Source organism: Urocampus carinirostris, chromosome 6 (genome assembly GCF_059441175.1).
Source record: "Urocampus carinirostris isolate Australia breed hairy pipefish chromosome 6, RoL_Ucar_1.0, whole genome shotgun sequence".
NCBI lineage: Eukaryota > Metazoa > Chordata > Actinopteri > Syngnathiformes > Syngnathidae > Urocampus > Urocampus carinirostris.
The window spans coordinates 3061568-3077287 of NC_142354.1; the positions used below are offsets into that span (position 1 = coordinate 3061568).

Below are 15720 nucleotides of genomic sequence, written 5' to 3' on the forward strand. Positions count from 1 at the left end.
GTGGCACACTGATGTACAAGGAAATTTGAAAGTGGCACTCCACACTGAAAAGGTTGCTGAGCCCTGCTCTATAGTAAAAGTAACTAGTTACCAGGGAAAATAATTATATGTTGCATGTCAAAGAATTTGAATTTTTCTGAGCAGTATTGAACAGAGAAGAACAGGCAGGTAGTTGTTTAGTAGAACCTGATAATATTTATTGCACCTTACCAGCAAAAGAATGTACATAAACACGCATGAATACTTACGGACACTTAAACAAAAATGTAAGTAAACACGCAAAATGTCATAAAAAACAAAACCTACGTACACGCACGCACAAAAAATTTACATAAACACGCACAAAAACGTACGTAATGCAGCTCTTTTGACTGTCAGTAACAGTAACGCTTTTGTTTGTAACGGCGTTGTTTGTAACGGCGTTGTAGGCAGTAGATTGCTATTTTGTCATTCTTTCTGTGTACTAATCATATGCTCAAGAGGTAGTACAGGAGAATATATTTAATACATTATGTTGTTTGAAATAGAAATTATAAGTTTAAACCTTTGCTGATTTATTTCATTATTTGCTATCTCATAAAAAAGAAAGAAAATATAGATAATAGTTAAGTAAAACAATCCTCTGATTGATGCTTTTTGTGCATTTTAAGTTTGATTTTTGTTTTGTTTTTGTAATTTTTTTGTTAAGTGACCAAAAAACAAAAAATTTAAAATGACAGCAAAAATATACACCAAAGTGAATAATATTCTGTGTTACCTCCTGAGCCTCGGTGACCACAAAACATAAAAAAGCTATACCGTCAGTTTAATTAGTATAATTTAAGGGGGAAAACCAAACTACTACCAGGTATTACTTTTTAAACATTTTTGAGATTTTGTTTTGATGACAAAAGTGTGCCTTGGCTCAAACCTTGGCTCAAAAAAGTTTGGAAAGGGAAAGCCCGAAAAGCCTCGCGATGACAACCAAGCAGAGCTAATGAATGGACTGACAATAATCTTGGGGGAGAACGGGACAGAGAGGTAAGGGAGTAAAGTCAGATTTTTAAGGGCAAAGAAAGGACACTCATACCCGGGCCATGTTGCAGATCCGGAAGATGCGGTTGATGATGTCATCATCAATGTCCGCCGAGATGAACTCGACCTGAACAGGACCATAACAGCACGAGCTCTTCTCCGGCCAGTACTGCATACACAGCTGTCCAAAAGTTGGGGAAGAAAAAAACTCAGGATTATTTCTGCGTCCTGTTTCTCCATGCTGAGGAATTTATTTGGGACTCTAGATTTGAAATAATTACAATATTTGTTCTGTTTAAGTTGATTATACAAGGGTGGGTAATTAGTGATAATATGATTTACACAGGGCAGCACGGTGGCTAGCGTGTGCGGCACAGTTCTAAGGTCTTGGGAAACTCCTGTGTGGGTTCAAATCCAGCTACCGGACTTCCTGTGCGGAGTTTGTATGTTCTCCCTGTGCTTGCGTGGGTTTCCTCCGGGCACTCCGGTTTCCTCCCACATTCCAAAGACATGCATTTCAGGTGGATTGGCCGGTCCAAATTGTCCCTAGGTGTGAATGAGCGAGCGAGTTGTCTGTCCCTGTGTGCCCTGCAATTGGCTGGCAACCAGTACAGGGTGTCCCCTGTCCACTGCCCGATGATTGCTGGGATGGGCTCCAGCACCCCCGCGACCCTACTGAGGATAAGCAGTGCAGCTAATGAGATAAGATGGATGATTTACACATTCCAGAAGATTAGTTCCACTGTGATTCCCAGATTATACGGGCGATAATGATTTGAAGGGCTGTGATAAAGTAATTGATATAGCAATATATTGTTGAGGCCTCTTTAAAATAAATGCATGGATGTTGAGGCATCAGAATCAATACTGCATATTTGCAGTTTAACAGTCCACTTTCTTGTAACCATTAAATTTTGCAGCACTATGGACTCGTGTGGAGGAATCAGAAACTGGAGGGAGGGGTGTTCTAAAAGAGGGATGGTGTTCAAGCCCCTGATGTCTTTGTTGACTAGAAAAGATATGTCTGTATGATGTTACCAACCACTGATCCTTTTAGAGTCCCCAAATGGCAACTTATGGAAATGCCTAGACATACCCTTAGAAAAATGTGTAAAATATTATGTTTAGTTTTTGAGAGTGTAACCAACTTTGACCTGGGACTTTGACCGGCTTCATGCTGTTCTCCCAGCGTTTTTTTGAGCTATGAGGCCCATGCCACACTTGTCCGCAGGCATGTGTTTGCACATAAAAATCAGACAAGAATTAATTTTCTATTTATGTGTGTTCTGACTTAGATTACTCAATGTTAGTATCGCTTGCAGTGATTATTCAGAGTGTTACCATTTAAAAGAGACCAAAAGCGTCTAGATTCTCCAAATGGTTCAACAACAGCATTCGATTTACTCTGGGTACGTTTTGGATCCTGACTTTGTTATTAATAAGAAAATAAGGTACCAAGTGGCAAAAACAAACATGGGTTCACAAAACAAGGTAATTTCCAAACCAGAAACATAGACCAAAACTGGAAATGGAAAACATAGGGAGCAAAATAACAAAGGAACCAGAAACAAGCACATACAAGTGGTGGTGGAAATAAAAATGACACAATAAAGTCAAAAGTTCCATATCTCCTAATAAAGGGTTAAGGATGAGTAGGCTCAGGTGTGTGGTATTTGGACACAACTGTGCTCAGGTCAAACCCTGGTTGGGGCCCTCTTGTGGTAGGAGGCCTATGAGAACAGTGACATGGCATGCACATGTTTCGACCATGCATAGTCCAGGCGCTAAATTGAATTGTTGTATGTTTTCATAAAATTATATCTCTAAAGTCCATGTTCGGCATAAATGCGGATGCCAATGAATATTGTGGTATGAGTCCGGTAATGTGACACACACTGATATCTGTGCAGTTCAGTCGTTTTCATTACACAGCTCTTGTATCGTAGAGGGTGTAGCTTGCTTTCAATGGTTCAAAGATGTTGTGCATGGTGATGTACTTCATGTACATGTTGTTTTTAAAAGATACCTGTGCAGCATCCATCTCATTGAGCATGACGATTGAAGAGCAGTTGTAGTCAAAGACCAGCCTCCAGAAGTCGCCCATGGTGTTTGGCAAAGGATGTTGGGTAACGATGAAAGCTGCGGGCTGTTTGTGGCTCTGTTGGCGTGAGGAACAGAATAACGCATGTATCAAAGAAGGGTTGTGAGTCACATGACTTTATTGGAGTTAGGAATATGTTCTAGGACCTGGTAAAAAAATTCCATTATCTGTGCCCTGAGATTTAAGAAGAATTATCAAACACATGTCTCCAAAAAGCATTGTTGAATTGACTAGAGCTTGACTTAATTCCATCAATTGATCAATACTTACTAGCACTGTCAATTTATCATTTACACAATTTACAATTTTATGGCATTGATGACTTGCCAAAGTACTAAAAAATGTGGACACTACATATTCTAAGCATCTTTATACAGATGTGTAGGAAAGAAAATTAAAGCAACTTTCACCAAACATACTTTTTTTTCAATTGTTTTTATACAGAAGTAATGTGGGATTTGCCATAAATGTGAACAATAAGACTTTAACTCTGGTTTGCACATTCAGCAGATGATTTAGTCTGACTTGAGATATACTGTACTGTAAAGACTGGTGCACACTTGACGCCATTCACAATTTGGCAAGACACAGGGCACCGTTTTAAGCCCTAGTCCAAGTGTCACGTTCCAGTGTCTGTTTAGGTTCCCTCTCTTTTTCAACTCTATCCCTCTCGATCTTGTCTTATTTGGTCACTCATTTCCGGGTTCAGTTTCCCACCTCAGAGCCGGTCATTGATTTCTTTGCTAACACGACTATCCCTCATCACTATTTAAACACTCTGTCCCCTTGGTCTATGTTACTTTTCTTTATCACAAGGTGTCGGATGGACCGAAATGCATGACACAAGGGCAACGGGATACAAGTGATGGGGTCAAATCCCACTAGGGGGCGATAACCACAACATCAGAGACTGGCAAAAGAGGGGTGTGGGACCAGGACACCTGAGGAGAAGATCCGGAGAAGGTGGTTTGCGAGGGAAACGAAAGAAGGGAATTTTGGGTGGAGAAAAATTTTGAATTGATCATTCGGGACTTCATTTAAAAAAGATGGCGATCATGGGACGAAGTGGGAACCACGCAGAAAGGTTGGTGTGGCAGGTCTTGGAGTAGGTGAGACTGGCATGAGCAAAGAATTAAAGAAGGAGGTTGTGGGTAACGAAGCTTGTCATTTTGATGAATTAAAGTCTTCAGGGATCAAGACGGTTAAGCAAAGTTAGGTTGGAGCCTGGGGTATTCATAGAAGAGGTAGCTGATTGTCTAAATGAAAACACCTGGGGAGAGGACAAGTGAAGGGGATTGGAAAATGGGCTAAAGATGCCATATTTTAGGCAAAAGGACTGCAGGGACCAACCTATGACATCCTTGTCACGTCCCAAGCATACTTTCCTCAGCCTTTTTGTTACTGCAGTGTAACAAACCCTTACCTGCCCTTAAAAATCACAAGTACCGCCGAACAAACTCTTGGACTGTTCACCTCCGCTGATTAAGTTTACTGGAACACAGAACCATTGCCTGCATCTTGGACTTTTATTTTTGCTTCTACCAAATCCTCCCTTACTACACTAACCTGTGTATTTGCACCATCCTGAAAGGGTTCTTGACATTAATTTGTTCAGGTCACGTGTTTTTCGATCATCTGTCTTTTCAAGATGGTGACTAGATGAATATAAAGGAGGGCTGCTTTCAGGATTAAAAAGAACTCCTGGCGACTGGATAATAACTCAGATGATACAGAAAGGAAACCTTAACGTGTTTGATAGATGATTTAACCTGAGGCTTAAGTTTGTGAAACTGTGTGACAGAAATAAGAACCAAAGTCCTGAACATACGTCCATGAGGGCTGCGTTGATGTAGTTGGAGCTCTCGCCATCCACAGAAATCAGAAACGGCAAGCAGCGGTCCGCCGAAAGGATGTCCATGCTCCTGTTCTTGTCATGGTTTCGGGGCAGCAGGCCCACGCTACAGTCCTCTGGCCGCACTCTTGGGGTCACTATGTTAAGGGTCTGGCAAAAGAAAAAGCTTTTGTTTTAAGTAAGGGGTTAAGGGAATATCTACCGTAATTTCTGGACTATAACCCGCAACATTTGCCACACATTTTCAAAGGTTTCAGTGCACAGAAGGAAGATGAAGATGGCCCTCAATGACTTTTACTTACTATGTATTTGTCCTGTTAGTATTCTACTATCGTAGCTTTTTTGCTGTTCCTTGTGTTTTTGGATCTTGGTGAGTAGCTCAGAAGGTAGAGCACTCATTGGGGAGAGAGGTCGCAGGCTCGATTCCCAGCTCCTTCGAGTTAAAGGTCGAAATCTCCTTGGGCAAGACACTGAACCACTAATGCCCCCGATAGGCAGGCAGGCGCCTTAGCTGGCTGCCTCTGGTTATTGGGAGGTCTTCAGTGACTGGTTAAAGCATCATAGAAATGCAGCCATTTACCTTTCGGTGTTTGTAAACAGAGGCAGAATGGCGGTATTCATGTCAGTTTATACCAGCCGATTGACAGAAAAAGATCGCGGGTAGAAAATAGTGGTAAAGTGCTTTGGGAGGCTATATAAATGCTGACTATTAACTAGTTACTTATAAATATCTCATGTTTCAACATGGTCACATGTGGTTTATAGTCAGGTGAGTGTAATGTACATAAAAGTGTTTGTACTTTAATAAATGTATAGGGTGCGGGTTATAGTCAGGTGCAGGTGCAGGTTATAGTCCGAAAATGCGGTACGTCAACCATTGGATTTTCACCATTGAGCTGAAAAAAATGCATCACAAATGCTGACCTGGAACTCGTCTTTAATCTGACTGGAGTTGGTCTGAGGGTCGAGTCTGCTGATGTTGTAGTAAACGGCTCGGAAGTCGCACACCGGAATGGCGGTGTTGCCACACAAACACGCTTCCAGGATAGCGTCGTGGACAAACACGTACTGCTCCTGGAATAACCCCAAAAAAACTAAGTACATGGGATGAGTTGATTCCATAGCAGATGCCCACATGAACTTAACCTGCTTGTTTTGGGAAAATTCAACACCAAAATTGGTTTCACTTTGCAACATGTCGTTCATTACATAAAACAAGTGTCACAATCACCCGGATCTGGAACACCTGTGCTCAGGATTTGGCGCCAACAGCCATGACAGCTGATTGGCGCACCCTGTCCATTTAAATAATCAGCTTCCGGAAACAAGCTGTCTGATTGTACTATGCTGCCTGTTGCCATCTGCTCAGAAAGCCCGTACCTCCGACTCTTTGCCCGCCTCCTGTTTTCTTCTGCCTGGTTTTCGTTGCCGACCCGTTTCCGAATTTGCCTACGACCTGCCCTGCCCGTCTGACTCCTGATCACTCTTCCGAACACGACGACGTCCTTCTTCTCCAGCCCCGACCAACAACACGACAATTACGCCTGTCCACGACCGTTCCCGCCAAGCCTTCACCCGCCTGTCAAGCCGCGTCAATCCGTCAAACAACGGATCGAAGAATCACGCCTTATCATTCCTTCCTTCCAATAAAAACCAAGAAACGAGTGCAAGTGATCTCAGTTTTCCTTCCGTCCCGCCTGACAACAACTAATTTTTGCTCCCGTCTGTCCCCCGGTTTCGACCCGTTTTTGATCCTAACCACGTCTACTCTCCCGTCCCAGCTTTCGACCTCTTTTTGTACCCGACCATGTCTACTCTCCTTTCCTGGCTTACAACTCGCTTCTGACCCCGACCATGTTTTTGCTCTCCTAACCCGTTTTTCCGTTCCTGACACCGCCATCGCTTGCCGCGGAAGTGGATCTTCAGAGCGACCTGCTTCCCGCGTCCAGTAATCACCGGATCGTGGGCGCAACTTTTTTTCTTTCTTCCAAATTTGTGAGAAACGCAACGCAAGTGGGTCCTGTCTCTGTTCTGGTCTTGACAACCAGAACAAGAGAGTTAACCACACTGCAAAAGTTTGGCTCTTTTAAAAAACTACTTGATGTTTCCCAAATGTAGAACAGTCACCATGTGCAGGACCATTTGACTGTAAGTATGCATTTACAACTTTATCCACCATATTTTCCAGTATCTAAGGCAGGGCGGCAGTAGCTTAGAAGGTCTTGGGAACAAAGAGGTCACAGGTTCCATTCCCAGCATCTCGGAGTTAAATGGCAAGACGCTAAACTCCTTATGCCTCAGTGACTGGTTATATCGCTCTATAAATGCAGTCCATGTATTATTTACCACACAGCACAATTTTGGCTGTTTTACAAAAGTAAAATGTTCTGAGTGACTTAATTATTGTTGGCTCCCTTTTGCAGGCTTCACTGGCGAAAGAAAACGGAGGAGCGCTTCAATGTTTGGGTGCACGGGATCAAGCGCACACTTTGTGCTTGAACTGGCGTGCCGCATGCTAATGTTGGTGCACTCTCGGCCTGCTTTTGACCAGCGCATCTGTTGTTGTAACTTTGCTATGCTGAATGTTGATGATGGCCCCCCATGGAGAGGAGGCTTTTCCAAATGGTTTCACCCCCCGGCTATTGTCTGTGCTTGTGAGAAGCAAACACAAACGCATATAGACACACACAAGCACACACACAAGCACATGACGCTCTCCTGCACCTCCGCCTTTTAAAAGATTAATTGCACTGTGCAGTTTAGCCGAGGATTAGAGAAGCATCCAGCAGCCTCGACACTGACACAAATGACTCCCACTCAGTTAACACGCAGCCACGCGCACACTATTCATGAGCAATTTGTTCAGGGCTGTCACTCAGCCGCATCCACTGAGCCTACTCTGATGTGCTCTGCTTTGGAGGTGACGTCAAAGGTTCAAACCAAGTATTGATTCAAATTAAGTGCCAGAACGAGGGATTAGCACAGCTTCTATTTACACAGAAAGAGAGAAAAGGACAGGATGTCAGGTATTTTGATTTGAAGAAATATTATGGTCAATTTCTGTATTTCCCTGTGTTCTTTAAAAATAAAACTGGACATTACATACCTTTTAATCTCAGACAATTGTTCCCTTTATTAACAGTTGCAATCCCCACTTATTAAGAAATGACAAACCTTACAAACACAAAGTGGCACCTATTTATTTACAGGAAGAGAGATTATGTAGATTATGTGGTTCTCAACTGGTCGGACTTCAGGACCCACCATTCAACCCAAAAGAGAAGCTGCGACTCAAACAAGAAAATATTTCCACTTCTAAACTGTATCCTTTGAAAGGATTATACGGTTTGGAACAGATATGATATGATATATTCACTCTTTTTAAAAAACAAAATGACCAGCAAAGCCTAAACGACTTCAAGTAACGTATACAGTGGGACCTCGCTACTTCGCGGTTCGACGTTGGCGGGTTCAGAGCTTCGCGGGTCTAAAAAAATAATAATTATAAAATAAAATAATTTAAAATAAATAAATAAATAAAATTATATATATATATATATATATATATATATATATGTATTATTTTTTTTAAGCATTTTTGAAGGGGCGTCGCTACTTCGTGGTTCCACGTTCGCGGTTTCAGAGCTTCACAGGTCCAAAAAAATAGTAATAATTAAAAAAATAAATAAAATAATAATAGTAATAATTTTTAAAGCATTTTTGAAGGGGCGTCGCTACTTCGCGGATTTTCACTTTTCGCGGGTGGTTTTGGTCCCATTTAACCGCCATAACCGAGGGATTACTGTATACATTGCATATAAGCGACCCCCTTAAACGTCTTTAAATTAGCCACATGCGAAAATAAATTAAAAATTGTATCAAAGCGTGTACATAAACATCAATCTTGTACCTTAATTAATATATTCTGACAACAGTAAAAATATAACATTTTTAAAACAATTACTGTATCTTCCAGCATCACTTCAATGGCAGACACCCGTACATCATATAGTGCAATCGTTTCCTTCTTCTTCCCTTTTTTTATCCAAAACTTTCTTGGGACCCATTATTATGGGCAGAAAAGGGAAATAAACACCCCCTAAATCACAAAAATATTAGATGTGGACTTTCTCAAAAGCACTGATTGACTTAACAGAAAGAAGAGATCGAGCTGTTTGGTCTTTGCCATGTTCGAAGTTAAAGTCTTACTGATTGCATGGGGTGGACAGGTGTCTTTATGCAGTTAAAAACCTCAAACAGCTGCATCTGATTCAGGATGATACATGGAGTGCAGGTGGACTTCTAATGGGTGGACTAACAGGTCTTTCAGGGTCAGAATTCTAGATGATACACAGGAGATTTTGGGGAACAACTTCCAGCTTGGTAGCCTAGATGGTAGGGCGCCCGCTCCGAAACTCGAAGGTCGCTGGTTCAAGCTTCGGCCGAGCCATACGTAAGACTTACAACATTGGTACTCATTGCCTCCCTTCTTGGGGCTCGGCATTAAGGGTTGGAATTGGGGGGTTTGGTCACCTAATGACTCCCAACACAGCAAGTTGGGTCTAAAAAAAAAAAAAAACGTGCCGATCGAAGGCGGCGTGTCAAAATGATTTCCTGTATATATCATGTTTATGGTATTTACTGGCTGAATAAATTAAATACAATACAAAATATTCCCCCAGTCAGAGCATTAAACATGGGTCATGGCTGGGTCTTCCAACAATACAACTACTCGAAGCACACAGCCAGGAAAACAAAGGAGTGGCTCCGTAAAAAACCTATCAAGGTTCTAGCATGGCCCAGCCAGTCTCCAGACCTGAACCCAATCTAAAATCTTTAGAAGGAGCTCAAATCCGTGTTTTTGAGCAGGAAAACGTTTGACCTCTGTAGTAGCAAACAAAGGCTACTGTACCAAATATTAACATTCATTTTCTCAGGTGTTCAAATAATTATTTGCTGATATATCACACAAATAAATTGTTAAAAACAATGCATTGTGGTTTCTGGATTTTTCTATTTAGTTTATCTCTCTCACAGTGGACATGCACCTACGATGAAAACTTCAGACCCCTCCATTATTTCTAAGTGGGTGTTCAAATACTTGTTTTCTTCACTGAATATATATATATATATATATATATATATATATATATATATATATATATATATATATATATATATATATATATACCACATGAACTTTATCATCTCTGTATATTTACTTCTTGTTTTATCCACGTGTCGTCTCATTGTATCCATTCATTCATAGTTTTACTTTCTCAACATTCTTCTAAGTGGATTTCTCATTTACTGTTGGCAGGGAGGCCTTAAGTCCGTTCCAATTCTTTTATATATGATCCGAAAACACCGACATAAACAGAATACAGCAGAACCGAAAACGAAGCAGCTGAAAACAGTGTCAGGTGTGCGAGGCGTTGTTGGTGTTCTGTAGCCTTAAGAGCATCAACGCTAAGTTCCCAATGCGTTGGCGCCAGGTGTGAGCCGGGCTTAAAATGTAAAGAATGGATGTGAATTAGTTTATTTTTGTGGCTGTTTAAGCCAATGCAGCTTTTACAAAGAAAGATTTGAGTTTTGTTGTTACATTTGAGAATTAAGGTGCGCTCAGTAGAATGGAATATACAGTACAGAGACCCCTTGCCCTTTAGAGTATCGCTGGTTCACTCCTTCGAGGATTTTGTACTGAATTGATAGTTATCATTAATATCATTGTATCGTGCATTGTATTCAGCGGGGACATACTAGGGAGGGTGCTCTGTGTTCGGTGGGTGAGACTGTGTGTGCGATTGTGATAGGATGGTGTATGCTGTCAGTCAAACAGCTGGCGGGCGCTGCCTTCGTAAACAAACTTGGAAGGAAAGCGAGCACTAGCTTTTAGTGGCTCACTACATTGAAAAGAAATTAAACATTTAAATTAGACTCTGAAGGAAGTCCGAAAAGAGCAACAAAATGGTAATAACCAGCAGGTGCTCCATGGATTATTATCGGGTTCCAGAAGTGACTGGGGCGCCGTCTGGGAGAAGGCAAGAGCAGTGCGCACTCTGTATCTTGGTCCATTAAGCCATGGAATGGACGACCAGGAACTACAACTCATGGGACACCGCTACATTCAGGACGGTTTTATTTTAATCATTGCAGAGTTGTGTATCCATTTATAGCTTTATAAATTGCTATCTTAAACAGAAAAAAGAAACCCTTCCATTCTGTTTTACTCTGTTTTTTTACTCTTGTATGATGACAGTTAAACCATAATTTAACTGCAATTATGTGTTGTGTGTAATTATTTTTGGATCTGTAATTGTTATTTTGTTACAGTCATGCACTTTTAGTCGGTGATTACATCACCTTGAGGAAAATTTGACCCTTTTGGGGCTTTTATGAAGGTGTGACGCTACTTTGAAGATTTTCACTTTTTGCAGGTGGTTCTTGTCTCCGTTAACAGGGGCAGATCTTTGAAGGGCTTCAGAGCCGTTTGAAACAATGCTTGAAACAGTTTTCCAAATGTTTAGAGTTGTCCATGATTTAAAATCCCCTGAAGTCAGCACCATAAATTGATGCTGCAGATCACGAAAAACCCATAGACAATATTGGCCACGACTGTGGACAATCCTGACATTTGCAATTATGAGTCAATGTGCATTTTCAGTCCTCACCTCGGTCTGCACCATGTTCACCCTTTGTGACCGAAGTTCACGGATGCAGTTGAAGACGTCCACCACACCTTCATTCTCTGCCATGTCCAGCATGATGTCCACAGCAATGAAACAGCCTGTCCGACCAGCACCCGCACTAGTGGGATAAAAAGCAACAGGCATACATTATTTTGTTCCACTCCTATATACTGTGCTGGACTGATTTTTTGACCTGTATTTATTCCATGAGGTGCGTGTATCTTGAATGGGAATCCAAACTTTCAAAATACAAGGTATCCCAAAGGTCTTGGGGACATTCGAAGTCCTCATAACTTCTTAACTATGTATGAATGTTACTAAGACAAAAGTTGTGGCATTTTAAAGCTAACTACAATAAATATTTGTAGGGCTATTGATTTCTTTACTTGTTTTCTGACCCATTAATGGTGTTCACTCAACAACAAAAGGCGTTTTGTGTGCTTGATATTGCAAAAACAGATTCATGGGTTGTGTTTCAATGTGCATTTCACAGAAAATTTAAAAAGGGTCCACCAGACAGTAAGTACATAGTGAGATGGCATGGTAAACCCGGATGGGAGCTTATGGCCCGTGTCTCAACTTCAAAATATGTAATTGAACAAGTTGGAAATACTTTGCAGCATTGTCCGTAAATCAATCTGAAGAGCCAGTATGGAACTTCTGTGTCCTACAACAACTGTTTGGTTTGTCTTAAGAGGAAGACAGCACATGAGACCTTACAAGCTAGAGTTAGTCCAACAGTTGAAGGACACTGATAAACCAGCTCATCATGACTTAAGATGGACAGGCTTGCTTTTACGAGTGAGGCGACTTTCTGCGTCAAGGCCAAAGTAAACAAAGTAAACAAGCATAACACAGGCATATGGTGTACTCAGAACCCACATGAACTTTAGCATCAGTGAGCTTCCCCACGGGTAACCGTGTTTGTTCTATGTCAAAGAAAGCTATCTACAGACCATTCTTCTTTGGAAGGGCAACAGTCAATGCTGAGACATACCTCGACATGCTGGAAAACTGGTTTATGGATAGAGTGAGTAAGAAAGAATCTGGTGACTTAATGCAGCATTAGGGTTAGGCAGTTTCTTAACACAACACTGATAGACAGATGGATTGAACAGTCTTGGCAGAATTATACCAAACCCCTTTTCTTGGTCACCCAGATCTCACATCATGCCATTTCTTTTTGTGGGGATTTGTAAAAGGATTGGTCCATGTGCCCCTTATTCCAAGAAATGTGGATGAGCTGAAGGCACGACAAACAGAAGTTGTTGCAACCATTGTCAATGCAATATTGGAACGTGCTTGGCGTGAATTATACTATTGTCTTCATGTGTGTTTTGTTACCAATGGTGCTCACATTTAACATTCCATGTAAAAATTGAGATTACAAGCTTTCTAAAATTATCAGATGTGTTTGAATATCCCTAGCAGCTTCCAATATATCAACTAATAAATGTCAGCTAGTTAGAATGAAAAAAATGTAATACATGGATATAATCTCATTCTATTTTCGTAATTTATTGCTTAAAAATACGTAACAATACTTGAGTTGATTTTAATTTCTAAAATAACAACTTATCATGTTACTACTATGTTGTTACCATGTTATTACAAGGGTATTTATTACAACTAGGGTTACATTGACAGTCAACCAATAAGGAAAAAACACATTTTAATAGAAAGTCACAATGGCTCAGCACTGGTGAGCTATTTTCAGAACAGGTCCTTAGGGGGCACCCTGGTGCCCACTGTCAGAACCAGAACAGATACAGGACCCAATCGCGTGACGTTCTCACACAAGCCCTTTATTTCATGGGAAATGGGGAGTCATGAACATTAGGAAGCCGGTCTGGCGTTGAAGGACAGGACGCCAGAGACCGACGAGATCAATAACGAATCAGGGTAACAAAAATAAACTGGAGAACCAAAACTGGAGAAACTAACCAACAGGAAAAGAATATACCGTATTTTCCGCACTATAAGGCGCACCGGGTTATAGGGCGCACCCTGAAAAAATAGTTTTTGGTCCTATTTTTGACATATATAAGACGCACCGGATTATAAGGCGCTACAATGGGAACGTGGACAAAACAGTCAGATAGTTCAGTCCAACTTATTACCCCCTTAACATTCCCAAAGCTTGCAAAGACGCAAATACGTGTCGAGAACACGTGCGAATGCGGTGTCCGTAAGATGTCACTCAAATGCATCGTTCCATCATTCGGAAGGTTAAAGTCTTGGGATTCAAGAAATGATAACCATTCCTTCGTATCTATTTTCTTTTTCGCTCGCAACTTTACTGTGCATATGACAATAAACACTTGGAATTGAGTTTAATTTAAAAATAGACACTCCATTCCATCCATTATCTGCACCGCTTATCACAGAAACATCGAGTTCAGTCTGAAACAAGACAATATAAAACCGGGGGAGAACGGGACAGAGAGATAGTCATTGTGTTCATAATAATGTGCAGGCAATGTCCTCTTATATCCGTGAGGGTAGTAAATCCAGGGGAATACAATATTTACAAATACAGAATAGAAAAAAATGCTTTCTCTATGCCATCGTCCACATGCTATACGCATTCATCTTTTTCGGCCAATTGCAGGCTTTGTTTCGCTGTTTAAGCCAATGGCAGCCTGTACATTATAAAAAGGATCCGCCTCTTGACCTCCGAATAACTTTAGCCAATAGTGATCGATTCAACTGATGATTGACACATCTTTTTCGGCCAATTGCAGGCTTTGTTTGCCGTTTGAGCCAATGGCAGTCTCTAAATGATAAAAAGGATCCGCCTCTTGACCTCCGAATAACTTTAGCCAATAGTGATCGATTCAACTGATGATTGACACATCTTTTTCGGCCAATTGCAGGCTTTGTTTGCCGTTTGAGCCAATGGCAGTCTGTAAATGATAAGAAGGATCCGCCTCTTGACCTCCGAATAACTTTAGCCAATAGTGATCGATTCAACTGATGATTGACACATTGGTTAGCCAATGAAACGCCGGTAAATAAATCCCACCATCCACCGCGTACTACTTGGCGTTCAGGGGAAAATCGAGTCGGCGGCTGCAAGTTAGTTGGAAAACTTAATGTTGATCCATAAATAAGGCGCATTGTATTATAAGGCGCATGGTCAGCTTTTGAAAAAAATAAAGGCTTTTAGGTGCGCCTTATAGTGCGGAAAATACGGTACGCAAAACAAAACTGGAACCCCAAATTAAACAGTACAAAAATAAACGGGAACAATACCGGACTGCAGACATCACAGGAAAACAGGACTGAACCCACGTCTTGTGGGGCAGAAGTTCGTTGACGGGCTGACACTGAAGTAAGAGAGCGCTGAGCTTTATATACACAGAAAGTCTCTAAACGAGCCGCACAACACGGGCGGGGCCAATTGGGCACCATGGCAACCATGACAGACACGGGCAGGGCCAATTGTGCACCACCGCAACCGTGACACACACGGGCGTGGCCAAGTGGGCGCCATGGCAACCATGACACCCGCGGGCATTACCATGGAGACCACTGCTTTAACTGAAACATTGTAAAGGTTTTATGAGTAACCCAACTACCGTAAATTCCGAGCTATAGAGCGCACCTGATTATAAGTCGCACCCACCACATTTTAAGAGGATAACCGCTTTTGTACTTACACAAGCCGCACCTGTACATAAGCCGCATGCGCCCACATTCAAACATGTAACACAATCACAAAATTAACCCAAACCCGACGAATCCCGCGATTGTAACTGAATATAAAGTACACAGTCCAAAAACCACAGCCAGTAACATGAACGGAAAATGATACCAGTACTTAAGGTTTGATGCAGACCTGCAGAGTCCGGGTCCCGTTGAAAATAATCCCCCCCCAAAAAAAATGTATTTTTCCAAAGGTAAGGGTAGGAAAAATATATATCCACTATTGTCGGCTGTGTCCACAAACACGTCTCACCTTTACTCCACTTCCCATCAGCCCCCGTTGTTTTCGCCCCCTTTTGATTCGCCCGTGGAAAACGTGGAAAAAAGTATACAGTTGCAAATACATATTGTACATG

The 15720-nt window shown here is 41.5% G+C and overlaps 1 protein-coding gene across 10 annotated transcripts in view; it reads right to left on the bottom strand.

Annotated features, from left to right (window-relative positions):
• Nucleotides 1-15720, bottom strand: part of ptprt (protein tyrosine phosphatase receptor type T) — a 348208-nt gene that overhangs the window by 12018 nt on the left and 320470 nt on the right. For 9 of the 10 annotated variants that reach the window (XM_088337483.1, XM_088337481.1, XM_088337480.1 and 6 more), the window contains 5 exons: nucleotides 11639-11774; nucleotides 5892-6041; nucleotides 4944-5117; nucleotides 3041-3172; nucleotides 1070-1195 (listed from right to left, as the gene is read on the bottom strand). In XM_088337483.1, the coding sequence (XP_088193609.1) occupies nucleotides 1070-1195; nucleotides 3041-3172; nucleotides 4944-5117; nucleotides 5892-6041; nucleotides 11639-11774 (718 nt within the window). The remainder of the gene's footprint in view (nucleotides 1-1069; nucleotides 1196-3040; nucleotides 3173-4943; nucleotides 5118-5891; nucleotides 6042-11638; nucleotides 11775-15720) is intronic. The other variant, XM_088337476.1, reaches the window with a different exon arrangement.